General features: G+C 44.3%; 1 protein-coding gene across 2 annotated transcripts in view; it reads left to right on the forward strand.

Annotated features, from left to right (window-relative positions):
• wdr35 (WD repeat domain 35) overlaps window positions 1–25768 on the forward strand; it is a 276662-nt gene that overhangs the window by 195822 nt on the left and 55072 nt on the right. For both annotated transcript variants that reach the window (XM_070885100.1, XM_070885101.1), the window contains exons 19-20: window positions 1646–1849; window positions 8546–8692. In XM_070885100.1, coding sequence (XP_070741201.1) covers window positions 1646–1849; window positions 8546–8692 — 351 coding nt within the window. The remainder of the gene's footprint in view (window positions 1–1645; window positions 1850–8545; window positions 8693–25768) is intronic.

The raw sequence follows: 25768 nt of genomic DNA on the forward strand, positions 1-25768 counted from the left end.
ATAAATACTTATATAGCAGTATTATTCACAACAGAATTATTTAAATGTCACTTGTTTATATATTCTGATGACACTTTCACTATAGATTATGGGATTATAGGATAATCATGCCTTATTTATATATACAGGTTGAACCTCCCTTCTCCAGAACCACCCCTCACCCAGAACCATTCTCAGCCACCAGGTGGCGCATGCGCAGAACTCCAACATGAACAAATTGAAGTCCTTCCTCGCTGCAATCGCTGGCCTGACCCCGCGATCCACTGCCCGCCCGTTCCTCCCCCCACCCTCATGATCTCTCTGCCGCACTCCCAGCCCCAAGCCAGCTAGCCCCGATATCCCCTTGCTCAGTACCTGTACCATCCAATTTAACGTGACCACCCCTCCGGAAAAATCCCTTATCCAGAACAGGCCAGGTCCCGAGGGTTCCGTACAAGTGGCTAGTTGTTTCTTTTGGGCTTACTTTTAAAATGCACTAAAGTGATGCACTTTTTGTTTTTAAATATAATCAGTGATGAACTTTTGCTGTGCTAGTATTGTGCACTTATTATTCTAATATTTTTAGATTCTTTCAAGTAACTTTTAGTAAAAGTTTTTTTGTGGTGATTTCATCTAATATCTGACTTCCTGATAGTAAACTGTAATTATACTGTCGGTACTGATCTGAGAGTGGTACCTCCTGTATATGATGCACTGTTGGTAAATCCTTGCCATACAGCAGATTGACCTTCATCAAACCAGCACCGAGTAACAACATGGTTATGTACATGCATACTTTGATGTATGTGTCGTGATGATTAATTTGTAAAGTGTAGCTTTGCACTGGGGTGGAGTTACATTGGGCCGTAAATTACGGCCTCTCCGCACACCCGAAGAGGCCTCGCAAATGCCGATTCTCGCCGCGCAATGCGCATGCGCCAAGAACCAGCATTTGTGATCTGTCAAAATGTGTTTTGAATGACCGCACGCATCCTTGGGTGAAGGACGTTCACGTGCAGAGATTTGGGCTACTTGCTTACTTTTACCAATGTAAGAGTTTTAAAAGATAGAAAAATCACATTTCATCACTAATTTTTATATTAAAGACCCTGCCCATTAAGGTAAGCTTATTTTTACCCCTGTTAAAACATATAAAAACAAAATTCAATTTTTTTTGTCTAAAACATTTAATTGTGTCTGTGTTTTTGGGGGGTATTCTCATTGATAGTAATGGGGGCTCACAAATGGAGGTCCCATTATTATCAATTACTCCATGTTCATTGGTGGTCCAGGCCCACGTGATTCCAGGTTCCGCTTACGTTCCTGGGGATATGTGAGCCTATACGCTGGGCTGCGAATGGAGGCCTCGGACCGTAAGTATACATTCCTCCAAATTTCGGTCAGAGGCTTCCACCTGCAGGAATACTCCAACCGCAATTTTTGGGCCATTGCAATGGGTGCAAACTTGGAGTGCTGTGAGATAGACTCATGCAGTTATTTTGCACCACTTGGCTACACTCTGATCAAGAAATACCCAACTTACACTGACACATTTCACTGATATCATTTTGTGTGCTCTCAACATGAAGTACCAAATGTTTAAAAAATTGAAGTGTAAGTAAATTAATTCTTCCTTGCTAAAGTGGTGGTTTATTTTGTATTTTAGGCGCCTACTTGCAGAAGCTGCTCTACAGAGACTTGACCTTAAAACAGCAGAACAGGCATTTGTCCGTTGTAAGGATTACCAGGGCATTGAGTTTGTAAAGCGTCTGGGAAATCTTCAGAGTGAATCCATGAAACAGGCGGAAGTTGCAGCTTACTTTGGAAGATTTGAGGAGGCCGAGAGAATGTATCTAAACATGGATAGAAGGTGTTCATAATTTTGCTGATTATGCTTAAGCATGTTTTAGAATAGAAACTGCTCATGGTGCTGGTTAATTTTAATTATAAGATTTTTATTGTTTGGAAGTGTTTAGATTTGTACAAATTGCAATTTTTTTTAAACATTTCTGTGCTGCTTCAGATATGAACTGAATGAAATTTACATTCCAGTGAAATGTGGGGGTGGGAGATAGTGTGAAGTGGAGAGCGAGTAGAGTGGTGTTTGACGTTTATATAATGGCCTTTTTGCTCCCATAATTTTCTTTTCCTTCCTGTCTACTGTAAAAGACACCCCACAGTAGGAAAGATTGTTTGGGGGTGTTGGCCACCGTAAATGCCACACCATGACATTGAATTCTGTTCAAGTTGCTCAGTGATTCTGCCCTTGGCAGAGTCTTTGGACTCTGTGCCATATTGAAGTGGCTGCTTGACACTAATCATTCTTGTCTTGCTAGTTAATGTCAGTGAAGTTCCCACAGACTCCAGTCAACACTAATCTGCTGATGAAAAAGTAAAGGGGCTTGTCATTGCGTTGAGTGGTCAAATTCCTGCTGCTAGGCAAAACCAGGGATGCTCCCTTATCTCAAAAGTAATAGTGAGCTTTCTATTTTGCCTCTTAAGGAATCATTTGGCGCCAACCAAATTGCCGCCTCTAATGGGACGGTAAGGCCTTTCCGCCCGGAGACAGGTGGCGGGGCCGATCCAGCCGCAATTTCCCCCGAGCCAGGGGCAGTGGGAACGGGTTTCCGCCCTGCCTGGCGCACCAATCCCTTACCGCCCTGCGGGAGCGCGGCCGCCACTGGTGCCACAGCCGCCATTTTGTTTCAATTGTCGGACGACTCCTGAGTCGGCTCGATCAAGGTGGCTCGGCCGAACCCCTCTCTGGTGATCCAGTGGGCTCCACATCAGCCTCGCAACGCCCCCCCCCCCCTTTTGAAGGGGAGGGGCGTTGCGACGCGGCATATCCACATCACGCTGACATCATCACCGCCCCGCTTCCTCGCAAACCCACCCCTACATTGCCTCAAACAGCACCCGAAAGCGCTGGGAGGCGGTGTCAGAGTTAAAGAGCCCAATTTTCCAGCTCTTCCCTCTGCTCCCACCGGGCAATACATTTCCGCTTAATTCGGTTAAGAGCCGGCTCCAATTTCCCGTTGAGAACAATTTCAGCCCCAAACTCTTTCCAATGGCTGAAGGGTCAATAACCAGAGGGCACAGATTTAAGGTGATTAGCAAATGAACCAGAGGTGACATGAGGAAAAACATTTTTATGCAACAAATAGTTCGGATTTGGAATGCGCTCCTTGATAGGGTGGTGGATACAAATTTAAAAGGGAATTGGATAAATACTTAAAGGAGAAAATAAATTGCAGAGATGTGAGGGAGTGGGACTAACTGAATTGCTCTTCAAAAGAGCCAGTGCAGACTTTGAACCAAATGGTTTTGTATTGAGAACAAAAATAGAAACTTAAAATCTACCCCAAAGTTTAGATCTTAACACCTCTGCCTGGCGGGAATGGTATAGGCTGGGGGCTAAGATGGTTGGGGGCTGTCATGCATTCCTGCCCTTCACCACGTTTACTTGCGCTCATTCAGGCATCTGCTCCAACAGAATGGGGCCTACTTGCATTGAAAAGTCATTTTAACGTCTGGATTCAGGAAGCTCACAAAGGGCCAACCCTAACTCCACAACTAGAGTTACTGCGACGCCAGAAGAGGCCAAGGCAAGTTTAGAAATCAATCAGGTCCCGCAAAATGTCCTTGTGCCTCCCCAGCCTTGCCTCACCCTCCCAGCGCTGGCATCGGCTTCCAAAGCCCCTACTCAGCACTAATTTTATGCCGGAGGCAGTTCCCTTGGGCCCCCAGCTTCCTCAGACTCCCAAATCAATTTTTGCTTTCGCCCGCCAGCCCTAACATTCGTGCAGCAGCAGGCCATTCGACCCTTCAATATGATTATGGCTGCTCATGAAACCTCAGTACCCCACCCCTGCCTTCTCTCCATACCCCCTGGTCCCTTTAGCCTTAAGGGCCACAACTAACTCTCTTTTGAATATGTCCAACAAACTGGACTAACAACTTTCTGTGGCAGAGAATTCCACAAGTTCACAACTCTCTGGACTTTCTCTCATCTCGGTCCTAAATGGCTTACCCCTTATCTTTAGACTGTGACCCCTGGTTCTGGACTTCCCCAACATTGGGAACATTCTTCCTGCATCTAACTTGTCCAGTCCCGTCAGAATTTTACATGTTTCTATGAGATCCTCTCTCATTCTTCTAAATTCCAGTGAGTATAAGCCTAGCCGATCCAACCTCTCTTCATATGTCAGTCCTGCCATCCTGGGAATCAGTCAGGTGAACCTTCACTGCACTCCCTCAACAGCAAGCATGTCCTTTCTCAGAATAGGAGACCAAAACTGCACACAATACTCGAGGTGTGGTCTCACCAAGGCCCTGTACAACTGCAGTAAGTTCTCCCTGCTCCTATACTCAAATAATCCCCTTGCTATGAAGGCCAGCATGCCATTTGCTTTCTTTACTGCCTGCTGTACCTGCATGCCTACCTTCAATGACTGATGTACTTTGACACCTCCCCTTTTACAAATCTGTCACCATTCAGATAATAATCTGCCTTCCTCTTTTTGCCACCAAAGTGGATAACCTCACATTTATCCACATTATACTGCATCTGCCATGCATTTGCCCATTCACCTAACCTGTCCAAGTCCCCCTGCAGTCTCTTAGCATCCTCCTCGCAGCTCGCACTGCCACCCAGCTTAGTGTCATCTGCAAACTTGGAGATATTACATTCAATTCTTTTGTCTAACTCATTAATGTATAATGTAAATAGCTGGGATCCCAGCACTGAACCCTGCGGCACCCCACTAGTCACTGCCTGCCATTCTGAAAAGGACCCGTTTATTCCCACTCTTTGTTTCCTGTCTGCCAACCAGTTCTCTATCCACGTCAATACATTACCCCCAATACCACGTGCCTTAATTTTGCAAACTAATCTCGTGTGGGACCTTGTCAAAAGCCTTTTGAAAGTCCAAATACACCACATCTACTGGTTCTCCCTTATCCACTCTACTAGTTACATCCTCAAAAACGCTAGAAGATTTGTCAAGCATGATTTTCCTTTCATATATCCATGCTGACTTGGACCGATCCTGTCACTGCTTTCCAAATGCACTGCTATTACATCTTTAATAATTGATTCCAGCATTTTCCCACCACCGATGTCAGGGTAACCGGTCTATAATTCCCTGTTTTCTCTCTCCTTTTTTAAAAAGTGGGATTACATTAGCTACCCTCCAATCCATGGGAACTGAACCAGAGTCCATGGAATGTTGGAAAATGACCACCAATGCATCCAGTATTTCTAGGGCCACTTCCTTAAGTACTCTGGGATGCAGACTATCAGGCCCTGGGGATTTATCGGCCTTCAGTCCTTTCAATTTCCCTAACATAAGGATTTCCCTCAGTTTTCCCTTCTCGCTAGACCCTCGGTCCCCTAGTATTTTCGGGAGGTTATTTGTGTCTTCCTTAGTGAAGACAGAACCAAAGTATTTGTTCAATTGGTCTGTCATTTCCTTGTTCCCCGTTATGAATTCCCCTGATTCTGACTGCAAGGGAACCTACATTACTCTTCACTAATCTTTTTCTCTTCACATATCTGTAGAAGCTTTTGCAGTCTGTTTTCATATTTCCTGCAAGCTTCCTCTCATATTCTATTTTCCCCCTCCTAATTAAACCCTTAGTCCTCCTCTGCTGAATTCTAAATTTCTCCCAGTCCTCAGGTTTGCTGCTTTTTCTGGCCGATTTATATGCCTCTTCCTTGAATTTAACACTTTCCCTAATTTCCCTTGTTAGCCACGGTTGAGCCACCTTCCCTTTTTTATTCTTACACCACACAGGGATGTACAATTGTAGTTCATCCATGTGATATTTAAATGTCTGCCATTGCCTATCCACCGTCAATCTTTTAATTATCATTCTCCAGTCTATCCTAGCCAATTCACGTGTCGTACCGTCGAAGTTTCCTTTAAGTTCAGGACCCTAATCTCTGAATTAACTGTGTCGCTCTCCATCTTAATGAAGAATTCTACCATATTATGGTCACTCTTCCCCAAGGGGCCCTGCACGACCAGTTTGCTAATTAATCCTCTCTCGTTACACAACACCCAGTCTAGAATGGCCTGCTCTTAGTTGGTTCCTCGACATATTGGTCTAGAAAACCATCCCTAATACACTCCAGGAAATCCTCCTCCACAGTATTGCTACCAGTTTGGTTAGCCCAAACAATAGTAGATTACAGTTACCCATGATAACTGCTGTACCTTTATTGCACGTGTCCCTAATTTTCTGTTTGATGCCATCCCCAACCTCACTACTACTGTTTGGTGGTCTGTACACAACTCCCACTAACGTTTTCTGCCCTTTGATGTTTCGCAGCTCTACCCATACATATTCCACGCTAATGTCCTTCTTTACTATTGCGTTAATCTCCTCTTTAACCAGCAACGCTATGCTATCCCACCTCCTTTTTCTTCCTGTCTGTCCTTCCTAAATACTGAATACCCCTGGATGTTGAGTTCCCAGCCTTGGTTAAATTGGAGCCATGTCTCCGTAATCCCAATTACATCATATCCGTTAACAGTTATCTGCGCAGTCAATTCATCCACCTTATTACGAATGCTCATCGCATTCAGGCTTGTTTTTTTAACATTCTTTGTCCTTTTAGAATTATGTTTTGATGTGGCTCTTTTTGATTTTTGCCCTTGATTTCTCTGCCCTCCACTCTTGCTTTTATCCATCCTACCTTTTGATTCTGCCCCCTTTTTACTTCCCTCTGCCTCCCTGCATAGATTCCCATCCCCCTTGCCATTTTAGGTTAAACCCTCCCCAACAGCACTAGCAAACACTCCGCCTAGGACATCGGTTCCGGTCCTACCCAGGTGCAGACCGTCCGGTTTGTACTGGTCCCACCTCCCCCAGAACCAGTTCCAATGTACCTGGAATTTGAATCCCTCCCTTCTGCACCACTGCTCAAGCCACATATTCATCTGATCTATCCTGCAATTCCTACTCTGACTAGCACGTGGCACTGGTAGCAATCCTGAGATTACTACCTTTGAGGTCCTACTTTTTAATTTAACTCCTAGCTCCCTAAATTCAGCTTGTAGGACCTCATCCCGTTTTTTACCTATATCGTTGGTACCTATATGTACCACGACAGTTAGCTGTTCACCCTCCCCCTCCAGAATGTGCTGCAGCTGCTCCGAGACATACTTGACCTTTGCACCAGGGAGGCAACATACCATCCTGGAGTCTCATTTGCGGCCGCAGAAATGCCTATCTATTCCCTTTGCAATAGAATCCCTTATCACTATAGCTCTCCCACTCTTTTTCTTGCCCTCCTGTGCAGCAGAGCCACCCCTGGTGCCATGGACTTGGCTGCTGTTGCCTTCCCCTGATGAGCCATCTCCCCCAACAGTACCAAAACGGTGTATCTGCTTTGGAGGAAGATGACCGCAGGGGACCCCTGCACTATTTGCCTTCCCTTGCTCTTCTTGATGGTCACCCATTCCCTATCTGACTGTGTAACCTTTACCTGCGGTGTGACCAACTCACTAAACGTGCTATTCACGACATCTTCAGCAGCACGGATGCTCCATAATGAATCTATGTGCAGTTCCAGTGCCGGAATGCAGTCTGTCAGGAGCTGCAGCTGGATACACTTCCTGCACATAGCACAGGAAGAGCATGACACGGTTCTGGGCTCCCTGCCATGACTTAACCCTTAAATTAACCTAATTGCTAACAACACCAAAGATTTCTTACTGCTAAGAAAAGAAAAAGATAAAAAGAAAAACTACTCCCCAATCGACCAGCTAATCACTTACCCGCTTAGCTGTGATATCACACTCGATTTTTTTCTACTTTTTTGCCTTTTGAACCTGAACCTGCTCTCCCTCTGTTGAGCTGCTCTCCCAACTGCCGCCCTTTTATGGGCCTTGCTCTCCCTCTGTTGAGCTGCTCTCCCGACTGCCGCCCTTTTATGGGCCTCGCTCTCCCTCTGTTGAGCTGCTCTCCCAACTGCCGCCCTTTTATGGGCCTCGCTCTCCCTCTGTTGAGCTGGAGAATATCTTGGATTATTTAAATGTGGCCTGGGAGTTAAAATGGCTCTATCCTCTTATTATGGTCTCCATGGGTGATTCCCGCTTGCCCTGTAACCTCGTCTACTCCGAAAGTACTCCCAATTAAAATTGCCTCCTTTTTTATCACATTTCCACCAGTCTGTGGGTATAAACTCTCAAGAAAAAGATGAGGATGCAATGACAAACTTCTTTGAAATATTCCATGGGAGCTAATGGTTCCTATGCTGCTAGCGTTGGTGGGAGGAGGGGTGAATGTTGCCTGCAGATCATCAGGCTGGAGTTTAATGACAGGAACATGAGAATATCTGAAAGATCTGCACAATTATTTTATTAGTTTTGGGCAGTAACAAGCAATGTTTATGCAGAATGTACATGGATGGGGTGGGGTTCATGAGGGGGTAAACTGTATATGGTCTGTGGAAGATGCAAATTATTTTTTTTTGTTTTATGATGGCTTTAAATTCACCCTCTGCATATGGTCAGAATTTTACTTTTCTTTCTATAAAATGACTCTCTTCTGTCTATAGAGATCTGGCTATCGATCTAAGGATCAAGTTGGGAGATTGGTTTCGAGTACTGCAGTTACTAAAAACTGGTTCTGGTGATGCTGATGATGCTCTGCTTGAGCAGGCTTATAATGCTATTGGGGACTATTTTGCAGATCGTCAAAAGTGGTAAGTAATAGCATAGTTATACAAAATGATTGAAATAGATAGTGAACATAGGAGGGCTCTGAAATTCTATGGGTGTTCTCCCAGTCTCTTGTCGTAAATTTATGTGAGATTGACAAAAACCCTATCCCCTTTCCCAGCAAGAATTTGTGGGAGACATTTTTTCTAAACCTAATGCAGCTTTCTCTTTCACCACCCCTGTAGATTCATCACCTGACTCCGCCCCTGCCTCAGCTCATCTGTTGATGAAACCCTCATCCATGCCTTTGTTACCTCTAGACTTGACTACTCTAACGCACTCCTGGCCAGCCTCCCATCTTCCAACCATTCATAAACTTAAACTCATCCAAAACTCTGCTGCCTGTATCTTAACTCGCACCAATTCCCGTTCACCCATCACCCCTGTGCTCACTGACCTACATTGGCTACTGGATAAGTAACACCTCAAATCCTTCCATGACCTCACCCATCCCTATTTCTGTAACCTCCTCCAGCCCTATAACCCTCCGTGATCTCTGCACTCCTCCAATTCTGGCCTTTTGTGCATCCCTGATTTTAATCACTCCACTATTGGCGACTGTGTCTTCAGCTGCCGAGTCCCTAAGCTCTGAGATTCTGTCCCTAAACCTCTCCGCCTCTCTGACTCTCTCTCCTCCTTTGAGACTCTCCTTAAATCTACTTCTTTGACCAAGCTTTTGGCCATCTGCCCTAATATATCATTATGTGGCTTGGTGTCACATTTTGTTTGATAACACTTCTGTGAAGTTCCTTGGGACATTTTACCACGTTAAAGGCACTATGTAAATGCATGATCTTGTTGTTACAGATACTCGGTCTTAGAATTCTATCACCCTCTTACTTAAAACAAAGGTTGCATACATTTCTAATTTTCTTCTGACACCCATAATCTTAAACTGCATCTCCTAGAAAGAAGAAAGAGCTTGTATTATATAGTGCATTTCACATCCTCAGAATGTCCCAGAGCACTTCACAGCCAATTAATTACTTCTCAAGTTGCTGTCCTGTTGGCAAATATGGCAGTTAATGTGTACAGCTAGGTTCTTCAAAGAGCAGAGACCGAATGACTATCTGTTTTGTTAGTGTTATTTGGACAGATGTACAAAAAGACTGCATCTTCATTGGTATAACTGCACCAATCGGCAATCAGTTTATGCACGGCAGTATTTTGTGTGTGTTTTTTTGTGTGTTAGTTAGTGAGGATTGTTGTAGCATAGAAACGTAGGAAATAGGTACAGGAGTAGGCCATTCGACCCTTTGATCCTTCACCACCATTCAATAAGATCATGGCTGATCATTCCCTCAGTACCTCTTTCCTGCTTTCTCTCCATACCCCTTGATCCGTTTAGCCATAAGGGTCTTATCCAACTCCCTCTTGAATATATCCAATGAACTGGCATCAACAACTCTCTGCGGTAGGGAATTCCACAGGTTAACAACTCTCTGAATGAAGAGGTTTCTCCTCATCTCAATCCTAAATGGCCTACCCCTTATCCATCGACTATGTTCCCTGGTTCTGGACTTCCCCAACATCGGGAACATTCTTCCTGCATCTAACCTGTCCAGTCCCGTCAGAATTGTATATGTTTCTATGAGATCCCCTCTCATCCTTCTAAACTCCACTGAATACAGGCCCAGTCGATCCAGTCTCTCCTCATATGTCAGTCCTGCCATCCCGGTAATCAGTCTGGTGAACCTTCGCTGCACTCCCTCAATAGCAAGAACGTCCTTCCTCAGATTAGGAGAACTAAACTGAACACAGTATTCCAGGTGAGGCCTCACTAAGGCCCTGTACAACTGCAGTAAGACCTCCCTGCTCCTATACTCAAATCCCCTAGCTGTGAAGGCCAACATACCATTTGCCGCCTTCGCCGTCTTCACCGCCTGCTGTACCTGCATGCCAACTTTCAATGACTGATGAACCATGACACCCAGGTCTCGTTGCACACCCCACCTTTTCCTAATCTGCCGCCATTCAGATAATAATCTGCCTTCCTGTTTTTGCCACCAAAGTGGATAACCTCACATTTATCCACATTATACTGCATCTGCCACTCGTTTGCCTACTCACCTAACCTGTCCAAGTCACCCTGCAGCCTTTTAGCGTCCTCCTCACAGCTCACACCGCCACCCAGCTTAGTGTCATCTGCAAACTTGGAGATATTTCGCTCAATTCCCTCATCCAAATCGTTAATGTATATTGTAAATAGCTGGGGTCCCAGCACTGAGCCCTGCGGCACCCCACTAGTCACTGCCTGCCATTCTGAAAAGGACCCGTTTATCCCAACTCTCTGCTTCCTGTCTGCCAACCAATTCTCTATCCATGTCAGTACCTTACCCCCAATACCATGTGCTTTGATTTTGCACACCACTCTCTTGTGTGGGACCTTGTCAAAAGCCTTTTGAAAGTCTAAATACACCACATCCATTGGTTCTTCCTTGTCCAATCTACTAGTTACATCCTCAAAAAAATTCCAGAAGATATGTTGAGCATGATTTCCCTTTCATAAATCCATGCTGACTTGGACCGATTCTGTCACTGCTTTCCAAATGTGCTGCTATTTTATCCTTAATAATTGATTCCAACATGTTCCCCACTACTGATATCAGGTTTTGTTGGTCTATAATTACCCGTTTTCTCTCTCCCTCCTTTTTAAAAAGTGGTGTTACATTAGCTACTCTCCAGTCCATATTAACTGATCCAGAGTCGATAGACTGTTGGAAAATGACCACCAATGCATCCACTATTTCTAGAGCTACTTCCTTAAGTACTCTGGAATGCAGACTATCAGGCCCCGGGGATTTATCGGCCTTCAATCCCATCAATTTCCCTAACACAATTTCCAGCCTAATAAGGATATCCTTCAGTTCCTCCTTTTTTGTGTCTTCCTTCGTGAAGACAGAGCCAAAGTATTTGTTCAATTGGTCTGTCATTTCTTTGTTCCCCATTATAAATTCACCTGAATACGACTGCAAGGGACCTATGTTTGTCTTCACTAATCTTTTTCTCTTCACATATCTATAGAAGCTTTTGCAGTCTGTTTTTATGTTCCCAGCAAGCTTCCTCTCGTACTCTATTTTTCCCCTCTTAATTAAACCCTTTGTCCTCCTCTGCTGAATTCTAAATTTCTCCCTGTCCTCAGATTTGCTGCTTTTTCTGGCCAATTTATATACCTCTTCCTTGGATTTAACACTATCCTTAATTTCCCTTGTTAGCCACGGTTGAGCCACCTTCCCCATTTTACTTTTACTCCAGACAGGGATGTACAATTGTTGAAGTTCATCCATGTGATCTTTAAATGTTTGCCATTGCGTATCCACCGTCAACCCTTTAAGTATCGTTTGCAAGTCAATTCTAGCCAATTCACACCTCATACCATTGAAGTTACCTTTCCTTAAGTTCAGGACACTAGTTTCCAAATTAACTGTGTCACTCTCCATCTTAATAAAGAATTCTACCATATTATGGTCACTCTTCCCCAAGTGGCCTCGTACAATAAGATTGCTAATTAGTCCTTTCTCATTACACATCACCCAGTCTGGGATAGCCAGCTCTCTAGTTGGTTCCTCGACATATTGGTCTAGAAAGCCACCCCTAATACACTCCAGGAAATCCTCCTCCACCGCATTGCTACCAGTTTGGTTAGCCCAATCAATATGTAGATTAAAGTCACCCATGATAACTGCTGTACCTTTATTGCACGCATCCCTTATTTCTTCTTTGATGCTGTCCCCAACCTCACTACTACTGTTTGGTGGTCTGTACACAACTCCCACTAGCGTTTTCTGCCCTTTGTGTATGTATAATATAAGTAGGAGTAAATGAGTACTTTTCAGAATGGCAGGCAGTGACTAGTGGGGTACCGCAAGGTTCTGTGCGGGTGCCCCAGCTGTTTACATTGTATATTAATGATTTAGACGAGGGGATTAAATGTAGTATCTCCAAATTTGCGGATGACACTAAGTTGGGTGGCAGTGTGAGCTGCGAGGAGGATGCAATGAGGCTGCAGAGTGACTTGGACAGGTTAGGTGAGTGGGCAAATGCATGGCAGATGAAGTATAATGTGGATAAATGTGAGGTTATCCACTTTGGTGGTAAAAACAGAGAGACAGACTATTATCTGAATGGTGACAGATTAGGAAAAGGAGAGGTGCAACGAGACCTGGGTGTCATGGTACATCAGTCATTGAAGGTTGACATGCAGGTATAGCAGGCGGTTAAGAAAGCAAATGGCTTGTTGGCCTTCATAGCGAGGGGATTTGAGTACAGGGGCAGGGAGGTGTTGCTACAGTTGTACAGGGCCTTGGTGAGGCCGTACCTGGAGTACTGTGTACAGTTTTGGTCTCCTAACTTGAGGAAGGACATTCTTGCTATTGAGGGAGTGCAGCGAAGGTTCAGCAGACTGAATCCCGGGATGGCAGGACTGACATATCAAGAAAGACTGGATCAACTGGGCTTGTATTCACTGGAGTTCAGAAGAATGAGAGGGGATCTCATAGAAACGTTTAAAATTCTTGACGGGTTTAGAGAGGTTAGATGCAGGAAGAATGTTCCCAATGTTGGGGAAGTCCAGAACCAGGGGTCACAGTCTAATGATAAGGGGTAAGCCATTTAGGACTGAGATGAGGAGAAACTTCTTCACCCAGAGAGTGGTGAACCTGTGGGATTCTCTACCACAGAAAGTTGTTGAGGCCAATTCACTTCAGATATTCAAAAAGGAGTTAGATGTAGTCCTTACTACTAGGGGGATCAAGGGGTATGGTGAGAAAGCAGGAATGGGGTACTGAAGTTGCATGTTCAGCCATGAACTCATTGAATGGTGGTGCAGGCTTGAAGGGCTGAATGGCCTACTCCTGCACCTATTTTCTATGTTTCTATGTATATACCCTGTGCACTCAATATACAGTTACATAAGATCACTGAATGTATCTTCACACTGTATACACTATACCTGTACTACCAGAGGGTGCAACTGGTGGAGACCTAGGGGGTCACCTGTACACTGCAGGTAACCAAATATAAAAGGGAGCTCAACATACTGTACCCTCATTCAGGAGCTGCAATAAACGGACTGTCACAACAATTCAAGTATAACACTTTACCCCGTGGAGTCATTACTAGAGTGCTTACAGGTACAATAGGGATGGTCATCATTCATCAAACATGTACATCAGCATCATAGGCAGTCCCTCGGAATCGAGGATGTCTTGCTTCCACTCTTAACATGAGTTCTTAGGTGGCTGTACAGTCCAATACGAGAACCACAGTCTCTGTCACAGGTGGGACAGATAGTCGTTGAGGGAAGGAGTGGGTGGCACTGGTTTGCCGCACGGTCTTTCCACTGCCTGCGCTTGATTTCTGCATGCACTCGACGACGAGACTCTAGGTGCTCAGCGCCCTCCCGTATATCACACACATACACACGTGATTCTTCCGCTTATGCAAATTTTAATTTAAAAATATTAAAACGATGTAGAATTTGCACACACTACTATATAAACAAACTAGAAAATGATTCTTCCTAAAGTAATTTCTCCCAGGTTGATTTTACACACAAAGCACAAACTATTCTACTACACACTTAACAAGATCTGTTTCAACGTCTCATTCTCCTTCACTGCCAGCATGAGCAATGCTACACCTAACAATCAACCAATACAATCTACATCATCATAGTCTTTCAGATGAAGCATTAAACCGAGGCCCCATCTGCTCCCTCAGGTGTACGTAAAATATTCCATGGCACTATTTTGAAGAAGAGCAGGAGAATTATCCCCGGTGTCCTGGCCAAATTTATCCCTCAATCAACATCACTAAAACAGATTATCTGGTCATTATCGCATTGCTGTTTGTGGAAGTACTAGAGAAGTACCACCAACGCTGCCTCCACAAAATCCTGCAAATTCATTGGCAGGATAGGTGCACCATCATCGGTGTTCTCTCAGGCCAATGTCCCCAGCATCGAGGCATTGACCACGCTCGATCAGCTCTGATGGACAGGCCACATTGTCCACATGCCCACACTAGACTCCTGAAACAAGCACTCTACTCTGAGTTGTAGCACGTGAGTCCCAGGAGGGCAGAGAAACCAATTGAAGGATACCCTCAAAGCCTCCTTGAAAAAATGTAACCTCCCCACCAACTCTTGGGAATCCCTGACCCAAGACCACTCAAAGTGGAGGAGAAACATCCGAGAAGGCGCCGAACACTTCGGGTTTCTTCGCCGGGACCACGCGGAAGTCAAGTACAAACAGTGTACCGGTCTTGAGAGGTAGCGGCAGGGATTGTGGATGCATTGGTTGTAATTTACCAAAATTCTCTGGATTCTGAGGAGTCCCAGGAGATTGGAAAATTACAAATGTACCGCCCCTATTAAAAAAAAAGGAGGCAGACAAAAAGCAGGAAACGATAGACCATTTAGCTTAACATCTATGGTTGGGAAAATGTTGGAGTCCATTATTAAAGAAGCAGTAGCAGGACATTTGGAAAAGTAAAATGCGGTCGGGCAGAGTCAGCATGGATTTATGAAGGGGAAGTCATGTTTGACAAATTTGCTGGAGTTCTTTAAAGATGTAACAAACAGGGTGGATAAAGGGGAACCAGTGGATGTGGTGTATTTGGACTTTCAGAAGGCATTTGACAAGGTGCCACATAAAAGGTTGCTGCACAAGATAAAAGTTCACTGGGTTGGGGATAATATATTAGCATGGATAGAGGATTGGCTAACTAACAGAAAACAGAGAGTAGGGATAAATGGGGCATTTTCTGTTTGGCAACCAGTAACTAGTGGGGTGCCGCAGGGATCAGTGCTGGGACCCCAACTATTTACAATCTATATAAACGACTTGTAAGAAGGGACTGAGTGTAACGTTGCCAAGTTTGCTGATAATACAAAGATGGGAGGACAAGCAATGCGTGAAGAGGACACAAAAAATCTGCAAAAGGACATGGACAGGCTAAGTGAGTGGGCAAAAGTTTGACGATGGAGCATAATGTAGGAAAGTGTGAGGTCATGCACTTTCGCAGAAAAAAAAATCAAAGAGCAAGTTGTTATTTAAATGGAGAAAAATTGCATAGCGCCGCAGTACAGCGGAACCTGGGGGTACCTGTGCATGAAACACAAAACAATAGCATGCAGGCACAGCAAGTAATCAGGAAGGCCAATGGTACCTTGGCCTTTATTGCAAAGGGGATGGAGTATAAAAGCAGGGAAGTCTTGCTACAGGTATTGGTGAGGCCACACCTGGAATACTGCGTGCAATTTTGGTTTCCATATTTACGAAAGGATATACTTGCTTCGGAGGCAGTTCAGAGAAGGTTCACTAGGTTGATTCCGGGGATGAGAGTATTGACTTATGAGGAAAGGTTGAGTAGGTTGAGCCTCTACTCATTGAAATTCAGAAGAATGAGCGGTGATCTTATCGAAACATATAAGATTATGAGGGAGCTTGACAAGGTGGATGCAGAGAGGATGTTTCCACTGATGGGGGAGACTAGAATTAGAGGGCATGATCTTAGAATAAAGGGCCGCCCATTTTAAATCAGAGATGAGGAGAAATTTCTTCTCTGAGGGTTGTTAATCTGTGGAATTCGCTGCCTCAGAGAGCTGTGGAAGCTAGGACATTGAATAAAATTAAGACAGAAATAGACAGTTTTTTCAACGATAAGGGATTAAGAGGTTATGGGAAGCAGGCGGGGAAGTGGAGGTGAGTCCATGATCAGATCAGCCATGATCGTATTAAATAGCGGAGCAGGCTCAAGGGGCCGAAAGCCTTCTCCTGCTCCTAAGACTGCCTAAGAAGAAAGTGTTTGTGGGAGCTTACTGTGTGCAAATTGGCTAACTTTCTTCCTTCCCTTCTCTTTTCCCTTCTCTTCTCTTCCCTTTTCTTCTCTTCTCTTCTCTTCTCTTCTCTTCCTTCCCTTCTCTTCCTTCCCTTCTCTTTTCCCTTCTCTTCTCTTATCTTCCCTTCTCTTCTCTTCTCTTCCCTTCTCTTCTCTTCCCTTCTCTTCTCTTCTCTTCCCTTCTCTTCTCTTCTTTCTCTTCCCTTCTCTTCTCTTCTTTCTCTTCCTTCCCTTCTCTTCCCTTCTCTTCCTTCCCTTCTCTTCCTTCCCTTTTCTCTTCCCTTCTCTTCCTTCCCTTTTCTCTTCCTTCCCTTTTCTCTTCCTTCCCTTTTCTCTTCCTTCCCTTTTCTCTTCCTTCCCTTTTCTCTTCCTTCCCTTTTCTCTTCCTTCCCTTTTCTCTTCCTTCCCTTTTCTCTTCCTTCCCTTTTCTCTTCCTTCCCTTTTCTCTTCCTTCCCTTTTCTCTTCCTTCCCTTCTCTCTTCCTTCCCTTCTCTTCCCTCTTCCTTTCCCTTCCCTTCTCTCTTCCTTTCCCTTCCCTTCTCTCTTCCTTTCCCTTCCCTTCGCTCTTCCTTTCCCTTCCCTTCTCTCTTCCTTTTTGTGGATGTAACTGGTAGAGTGGACAAGGGAGAACCAGTGGATGTGGTGTAGTTGGACTTTCAAAAGGCTTTTGACAAGGTCCCACACAAGAGATTAGTGTGCAAAATTAAAGCACATGGAATTGGGGGTAATGTATTGACGTGGATAGAGAACTGATTGGCAGACAGGAAGCAAAGAGTAGGAATAAGTGGGTCCTTTTCAGAATGGCAGGCAGTGACTAGTGGGGTACCGCAAGGTTCAGTGCTGGGATCCCAGCTATTTGCAATATACATTAAGGATTTAGACGAAGGCATTGAGTGTAATATCTCCAAGTTTGCAGATGACACTAAGCTGGGTGGCAGTGTGAGCTGTGAGGAGGATGCTAAGAAGCTGCAGGGTGACTTGGATAGGTTAGGTGAGTGGGCAAATGCATGGCAGGTGCAGTATAATGTAGATAAATATAAAGTTATCCACTTTGGTGGCAAAGCAGGAAGGCAGAATATTATCTGAATGGTGACAGATTAGGAAAAGGGGAAGTGCAACGAGACCTGGGTGTCATGGTACATCAGTCATTGAAAGTTGGCATGCAGGTACAGCAGGCGGTGAAGAAGGCAAATGGCATGTTGGCCTTCATAGCTAGGGCATTTGAGTATAGGAGCAGGGAGGTCTTGCTGCAATTGTACAGGGCCTTGGTGAGGCCTCACCTTGAATATTGTGTACAGTTTTGGTCTCCTAATCTGAGGAAGGCTATTGAGAGAGTGCAGCGAAGGTTCAACAGACTGATTCCCGGGATGGCAGGACTGACATATGAAGAAAGACTGGATCGACTAGGCTTCTATTCACTGGAGTGTAGAAGGATGAGAGGGGATCTCATAGAAACATGTGCAATTCTGATGGGATTGGACAGGTTAGATGCAGGAAGAATGTTCCCAATGTTGGGGAAGTCCAGAACCAGGGGTCACAGTCTAAAGATAAGGGGTAAGCCATTTAGTACCGAGATGAGGAGAAACGTCTTCACTCAGAGAATTATGAACCTGTGGAATTCTCTACCACAGAAAGTTGTTGAGGCTAGTTCATTAGATATATTCACAAGGGAGTTAGATGTGGCCCTTACGGCTAAACGGATCAAGGGGTATGGAGAGAAAGCAGGAATGGGGTACTGAAGTTGCATGATCAGCCATGATCATATTGAATGGTGGTTCAGGCTTAAAGGGCCAAATGGTCTGCTCCTGCACCTGTTTTCTATGTTTCTATGTTTCCCTTTTCTTCCTTTCCCTTCTCTGCTCTCTCTCCCCTTCTCTGCTCTCTCCCCCCTCCCCTTCTCTACTCTTTCCCTCCCCTTCTCTGCTCTCTCCCTCCCCTTCCCTGCTCTCTCCCTCCCCTTCTCTGCTCTCTCCCTCCCCTTCTCTGCTCTCTCCCTCCCCTTCTCTGCTCGCTCTCTCCCTCCCCTTCTCTGCTCGCTCTCTCCCTCCCCTTCTCTGCTCGCTCTCTCCCTCCCCTTCTCTGCTCGCTCTCTCCCTCCCCTTCTCTGCTCGCTCTCTCCCTCCCCTTCTCTGCTCGCTCTCTCCCTCCCCTTCTCTGCTCGCTCTCTCCCTCCCCTTCTCTGCTCGCTCTCTCCCTCCCCTTCTCGTCCCTTCTCTTTCCTTCCCTCTTTTTTCCTTCCTTTCCGCCAATCCTGCACTGAAATCTTTGCTATTGTTTATGCTGTCATTTGTTTGTTAGTGTGAATGTTTTCTTAGAAGAATCACTGAACACTCAGTCGGTTCCAACGCCAATGCGGCCTTTATTTTCGCATGCGGGGAGGAAGCCTCAGGACTGGATCCAGGCACTTCTCTCCGACGAACAAAGAAACTCATCGATATTTATATGTTTTACAATAGTTCTGAACTATAGTTACTCAGCCCACTTCGGCTGGACACAATCCAATCATAACGATTATAGATTACATATAGGTTTCTTTAACCCAATAGAATTCCCCTGATACCTCATGGGGCTGTATGTTCGGTTTTTGTCAGCTTGGGCTGATTAATGACCTCGTTATGTGAGGCAGGTTCTCCCCTTATCTCTGTTCCTCGGGGTTCGGCTGTGTGAAGTCACCGATTATACCAATGTACTATAATGGTTCGTTATAATTATCTTGTATCCAAGGCATTCCTGGTCGTGGACCTCACAGGGTCATTGCTCGGTCATTGCTCGGTCAGCCCCAGTTCATTACTTGACTAACGGGGTTCCCATCATGCTTGGGCAGCCATTTTATATGTGGCCACTTTAAACTTATATGAGTTTAGATATATTCAGCAGGTGCCTAATGCCTAGTGTTTTGATATATCCAGCAGGTGCCTAATGCCTACAACAATTCCCTCCTTTCGGTAAAGGGATTAGTCCTAGTCCCCCTTTCACCGACCGCTCTACTTTTATTAGATTTTGTGCACGGCCCGGTACTCCCTGCCTCAACGTGCTGGCCAGTCACGCGGTTTCAGGAGTCCCGGTTGCTTAAATCAAATTGACAAAGGCCAAATCCCCCTGCCCCTTTATTAGACAGGCTTGTTTAGTATTTGGGGACCGGTCATGGGTCCCTCTTCGTCGTGCTTGGTGCCTGCATGCCTGGCAGGCCATTATGCTCCATGTTACTGCTAAGATCAATTATATCCCGACCAGTATGTGTGAAATTATTCGAATCCCAAGGATGGATGTTCACATTTATTCCCCAGTCCCAGACCTTTCTCCACCAACTCTGACTTTGTAAGTCTACATCGATATCTTCTTCCAGTACTTTGATTTTAGTTTGCAGTTGGTGGTAGAGCTTTACGGATTGACCCACCCTGAGCCTCAATTCTCGTAATACTTCGGTTAGATGTGGGATAGGAGACCTGCTCTGACTCGTCATAATCCTGCAAATGATCGTGGAGCTGATCGGTTACATCAATAACTTCGGGCTTCCGGCGCCTAACCTGGGTGATATGCGCTTGCCCGATCGTGACAGGTCGTAGCGGCGCAAAGCAAAAGTTCGGCTGTGGTATCGGGCACTGCAGGTCATTATACCGGTATGAACGCTCTGTGGTAGAGACGCAGTATCTTCCCTTCCCTCCGTAGCCTGCCCTCGCGAAGTGCCTGTGTGCGGGCACTATTTCTAGTACACATCCGTCGGTTCGGTTAAACCCGCACTCGTCTAGCTCACCTCGGCCTACCGGGTGAGGGCATACTGTGATCTCCCCCCTTTGCTTGCATTCTGTTAGGGAAATTCCGGTAAGTATGTTGTTTCGACGAACGGCGGAGGTAGTGGTCAGATAGTAACGTATGGAGACATTTTCCCGTATTACTCCGATATTCTCTAGTTGGTACAGGGGGAACGGCCCTGAGTCCGGCGTGGTTCTAGGGATCATCAGGACTATCCCTATCCTAGTATTCCTACCCATCTGGCAATCTGGAATTGCTGGGTATACTCGGGTCAGTCCCTTCAGAGTACAATTATCCAGTGTCCCCCTCTGGTTAGCCAACTGAGCCAAATGTGAACTGTCTATCCAATCGGGTACTTCCCCGCGTTGGATCTGGTCGAGATTGTGGCGGATCTGTCCCACCATCCACAGACCATAAGCGTGACAGAGTTGCCCCTGTCTTTGCTTTCCTGTATCTTCTTTTTCTCTATCAATGAGGTGATTGATGGTTTTGGCGTGAGCTTCCAGGACTGAGATGCCATCCAACTGGATTTCGGCACCCTCCTTTCCTAGGTTGGCTTGGTCTTCCTGGTTTTGCTCCACTCTCTCTAATAACCCCTTCATCACCCCTCTAAGCTGTTCCACCCTCTCATTTAACCCTTGTATATCTATCGAGTTTACTACGGAGGTCCCTGTATTGAAACCGGTAGCAACATCATTAACTATTTCCCTCTTCATCCTGGGGCTAACCCCTGTCCCCGGAACCTACTGGCACCCATTGCATCGGCAGCCTGCTGCATTACAACTTTACTTAATACATTGTACATTTTCCTTGACTGTTCTGTACAGTATTCCGGCATCTGGATGCCTGAACTATTGATCAGGACAGGCACAATTTCATGTTTAACATTATCATACAATAATTCCCCTTCGTTGTACATTACAATCCCATTTTCTGGTCCCTTAGTAGTTGTGGGACAAGGCAGTTCCTCGGGCAATGTAGTGGTTCTTATGGGGCGCGGTGTCGGAGGGGGTGAGAAGCATACATACAATGATATTGCAGCCGCCCCCACCTCCTCGTAGTACCCACACAGCCCCACTCCCTTTTTGCGGATGACTGATTGCTGGGACTGTCCCGGAGGCGCGCAAATTATGCCGAAAGTACATTCATCGGGCCCTTTGACATCCCTCCGTTTAATGCAGCTGCTCCTTATACCCGTGGAGCACTGTACACATACCCGGTTCTTATTAGGATTCACTTGTAACCATGCATTAAAATAAGTCCTGTCCCTGCTCCAGTCCTTGGCTGCTGGGATGCACATTCCATCCGTTAAATTAAACAAGACTCCATAGTTCATGTAGTTGTTTATTTCTTGAGTGCGCTGCAATCCGTTGGTATCATCCAGTGTTTGCGTGGGTCTTGAGGTTCCCAGTATCATGAGTCCCCAGAGTCGAAGTCACCACTGCGGTCCCATCTTGGTGAGTGTTTTATCTGAAAATTTTAAACAGCCTGGTCGTCACCAGGTGTTAGGTTCTGGTCTACTTGTGTCGTTGTCACTCTGTGGAATCGGAGGTAAGGATTAGGTTAACCATATTCTTTATAGTCGTACCATCTCTATCACTTCATTTCCCTGTCTGGGCTGCCGTCAGTTTTGTGTTTGAGCCTGCTGTGCTCGAGCCTGCACGATGACCCATCTAAATATTATCCAAACTCCAATCAACACCATTGCCACCATTATTCCTCCAAACATCGCTGTCTGCTTTACCGTTAGGTTGGGTTTGTGGACTACAGCTACCCACCGTGGGGTACATTGGCTCTATTGCCATAGGTGATGGTGCTATGGCTGCGCACTGCACTATCCGTCTAGTCCCGTTTTTTAAAACATCTCTTCCAGCCTGTTTATCTTAGCTTTTAACTCTTGACCAGCTAGTTCCATTTTATTTTTATTCTGAATATCCCACCATTTCCTCTGTCAGGTGAGTCGTCTTTATTTTATTAAGAAATCCAAATTAATAATGTCCAGTATAAAACAGCTGTCAATGGAAAGGGTTAACTCCTTTACAGGTTTATAAGAAAGCCTGATGTCATTACGTAACTTCACGTAATCATCCGAAAAATTCTTTTTTTTTTTTTTAAGTCTTTGTGCCTTCAAAACTTGCTTAGAAATTAGGAATCCGTTAAACAGTATAAATCATTAGTAAAGTGGTCATAATAAAAATCTTCTCATCGGGAAAGACAGCATTTTAGATTAAACTCCAATTTTTTCTTAACTTCTAATTCAAGTACTTGCCAAAGAATTAAAAAAAAAATTGATTTAAAACGAGACCACACATTTTTAATAGCTATTTTGTTTACTGAAATTCAATTTTTTTTTAAATTTCTCTCAGCACAAAATCTAAACTTCTGTGCCAGTTCCATTTTTTCTTTCTGTGCTGAGTTAGCATAGCTTAGATCTTTTCTTCTCGTTATTTTCATACATTCCAACATTTCGGTTTTTTTTACGGTCCCGTTCACTGGGCAAATCTTGTGTTTTATTTCTCTCTCAGTACAAAATCTAAACATCCATGCCAGTTCCATTTTCTATAAGAATTTTAAAATTCAGTAAGATTCTCTAATTCCCAGTTTTTTCTTTCTGTGCTGAGTTCACATAGCTTAGATCTTTTCTCCTCGTTATCTTCAAAACCCTCCTGCTTGTTTAGACTGTTCGGGACTTTTCTTGATAAACACTGTCCATTTTTGAAATCTTTTCAAACTGCATTGAAACTTTCTCATAATTTAAAATCATTATCAATGTAGAGTGTCTTTTACCTCTTCCGATTTTTTTTCTTTTACTAATTAAACCAATATCTTTTTCACAGCAAACATCAACTAGTATTTAGTAAGTTATGTCTTTTTCCATCACAAACACATTTTTTTTTTCAGCACTTATTTAGTTTTTTTTTCAGATCTCCTTTCTTCAAATTAGGTTTTGTATTTTACACGGAGGGCTCGTGACTCCATACATTTGTTAATTTAAAATAATTTGTTTACTTTCAAAGTGGCGTCTTTATCTTTTTCTTTTCTCCATAACTGGAATGGAGTCCAGCAATTAGGCTTTGAGGGCTGCTTTTCGTTATCTCAAAATGCTCCAGTTTCAAAGTCGTTAAAATGTCTCTTCTAAACAGCTAAAGCTTGCTGTTTTTAACATTTTTGAAAAGTCCCTTTTACACCTTCGCAGATAGCTCGCCACTCGCCCAGGAGTTTGACCTGATCCCTGAAGGTATTTCTAGATTGTTTCCAAACCTTTTAGTTTTATATCTCCTTTTTTTTTCTTTAAGAGATCAGATTTAATTTAATAATTTTTTTTTTTTAATCCACCTCAGAATTTTGCTGTGCCTTCTCTGAATATCTCAAAATCCCAATTCAAACTTTGTAATTTCAATCTTTATTTAAAACTCTTTTTTTGAGCTAGAAGCTTTTTTAAAAGGCATTCTTTATCTCATTCCGAGACTAAATTTATGTCTTTCAACCCAATGTAATCATTCATTGCATGTTTTCTTTCGACAAGTAAGTGAGCGTGTCAAATAAATTCTTTTTTTTAACCACCGGGACCATATATTTTTTAATCTTTTGCTCAACAAACCTATCCTTTGTACATTTCCTAGCTCCGTAACTTACCATCCGAATAAATCCACACCTGCGTTTCTAACTTAAAATGTCTTAAAACTTCCCACATACAGGACAATACTACAAAGGGTTAAAAAAAACTTTCACTCTGTTTATAAAAGTGGGTGGAGCTAAAATAAACAGACACTTGCATTCCTCTTCCAACCAGGCTTTCGGGAACATGAAAACATAAAAAAATTCATTCCGCAGTCAAAAAAATCACACAAGGACTCAACGACAGACATTCACAAAAGTCTCTCTTCATTCAACAAAGCTTATTAATTTTTTTTTGGCCGGCTCTATTCTTGGATCCATACTTCACTTAAGATAATCACTATCGGGTTTTTTTATTTCTTACATATTGATTTACTTCCTCTGTTAGTTTTATGTGGGCTCGCAGTATCAAGACCACAGCCTTTTCATTTTTATTCGCTGGCAGGTCCTGAGGATCCCACCCTGCTCTAATCATTTTCTCGATTAGTTTCTTTTGTTTTTCCGCCAGGTGGCGGGTAAGGGACCCTTCTGGTCCCCACTCGAGGTTACTTGCTTTCGTGGCCATTCCTGGGTAGGACTAGAACCGTTAGGAATCTACTCTGAGGTCCGCTTTCTACCTAGCGTAACTTGTAGTAGACCATCTCCTGGCTACTGTCAGGTCATAAGTTCTGCTGTTACACAAACTTATACAATTCTTAAAACGCGTTTAAGCAATTCCCGCAGTGCTCTACGTATCCTTAACGACTACCTACCACCGCTCTGCCCGTTGGTCCAACGCTGTTCACCGTTTTGGATTCCGTTAGCCGCTATACACCGCTTGGTTCTACCCCGGGGTATATTTCAAATCACACTACTGGATCCGGAAGATGTCTTTCGGTATCACGATCCCACTGTCCAAGTGTGTTGCCGGCACCTACTTAGTTCCTGGCCGTCACGTGGGACTAAAGTCCTCTTAATTCAGGCTCAGGCTAGGTGTTTGAGATATTGGACCGTTTCCTCGTGTTGATCAACCAGCATCCACCTTCCGCACCCGTTATAAAATTTTGTTTAAGGTATACTCACCCGGTTTCTCCACGAGCGTCAGCGACCCCGAAATCCTATTCGTGACGCCACTGTTAGTGTGAATGTTTTCTCAGAAGAATCACTGAACACTCAGAGTCGGTTCCAACGCCAATGCGGCCTTTATTTTCGCATGCGGGGAGGAAGCCTCAGGACTGGATCCAGGCACTTCTCTCCGACGAACAAAGAAACTCATTGATATTTATATGTTTTACAATAGTTCTTTATAGTTACTCAGCCCACTTCGGCTGGACACAATCCAATCATAACGATTATAGATTACATATAGGTTTCTTTAACCCAATAGAATTCCCCTGATACCTCAGGGGCTGTATGTTCGGTTTTTGTCAGCTTGGGCTGATTAATGACCTCGTTATGTGAGGCAGGTTCTCCCCTTATCTCTGTTCCTCGGGGTTCGGCTGTGTGAAGTCACTGATTATACCAGTGTACTATAATGGTTCGTTATAATTATCTTGTATCCAAGGCATTTCTGGTAGTGGACCTCACTGGGTCATTGCTCGGTCAGCCCCAGTTCATTACTTGACTAACGGGGTTCCCATCATGCTTGGGCAGCCATTTTATATGTGGCCACTTTAAACTTATATGAGTTTAGATATATTCAGCAGGTGCCTAATGCCTAGTGTTTTGATATATTCAGCAGGTGCCTAATGCCTACAACAGTGTTCTTGTACCTAACTATGTGGGTGTTTCATCACATCATACACAGTATGGAATCTTCAACAATCTTAAACTTCCTAGGCCTACAAACTTTCTAAAAGTTGTTTCTT

This window comes from Pristiophorus japonicus, chromosome 7 (genome assembly GCF_044704955.1).
Source record: "Pristiophorus japonicus isolate sPriJap1 chromosome 7, sPriJap1.hap1, whole genome shotgun sequence".
NCBI lineage: Eukaryota > Metazoa > Chordata > Chondrichthyes > Pristiophoridae > Pristiophorus > Pristiophorus japonicus.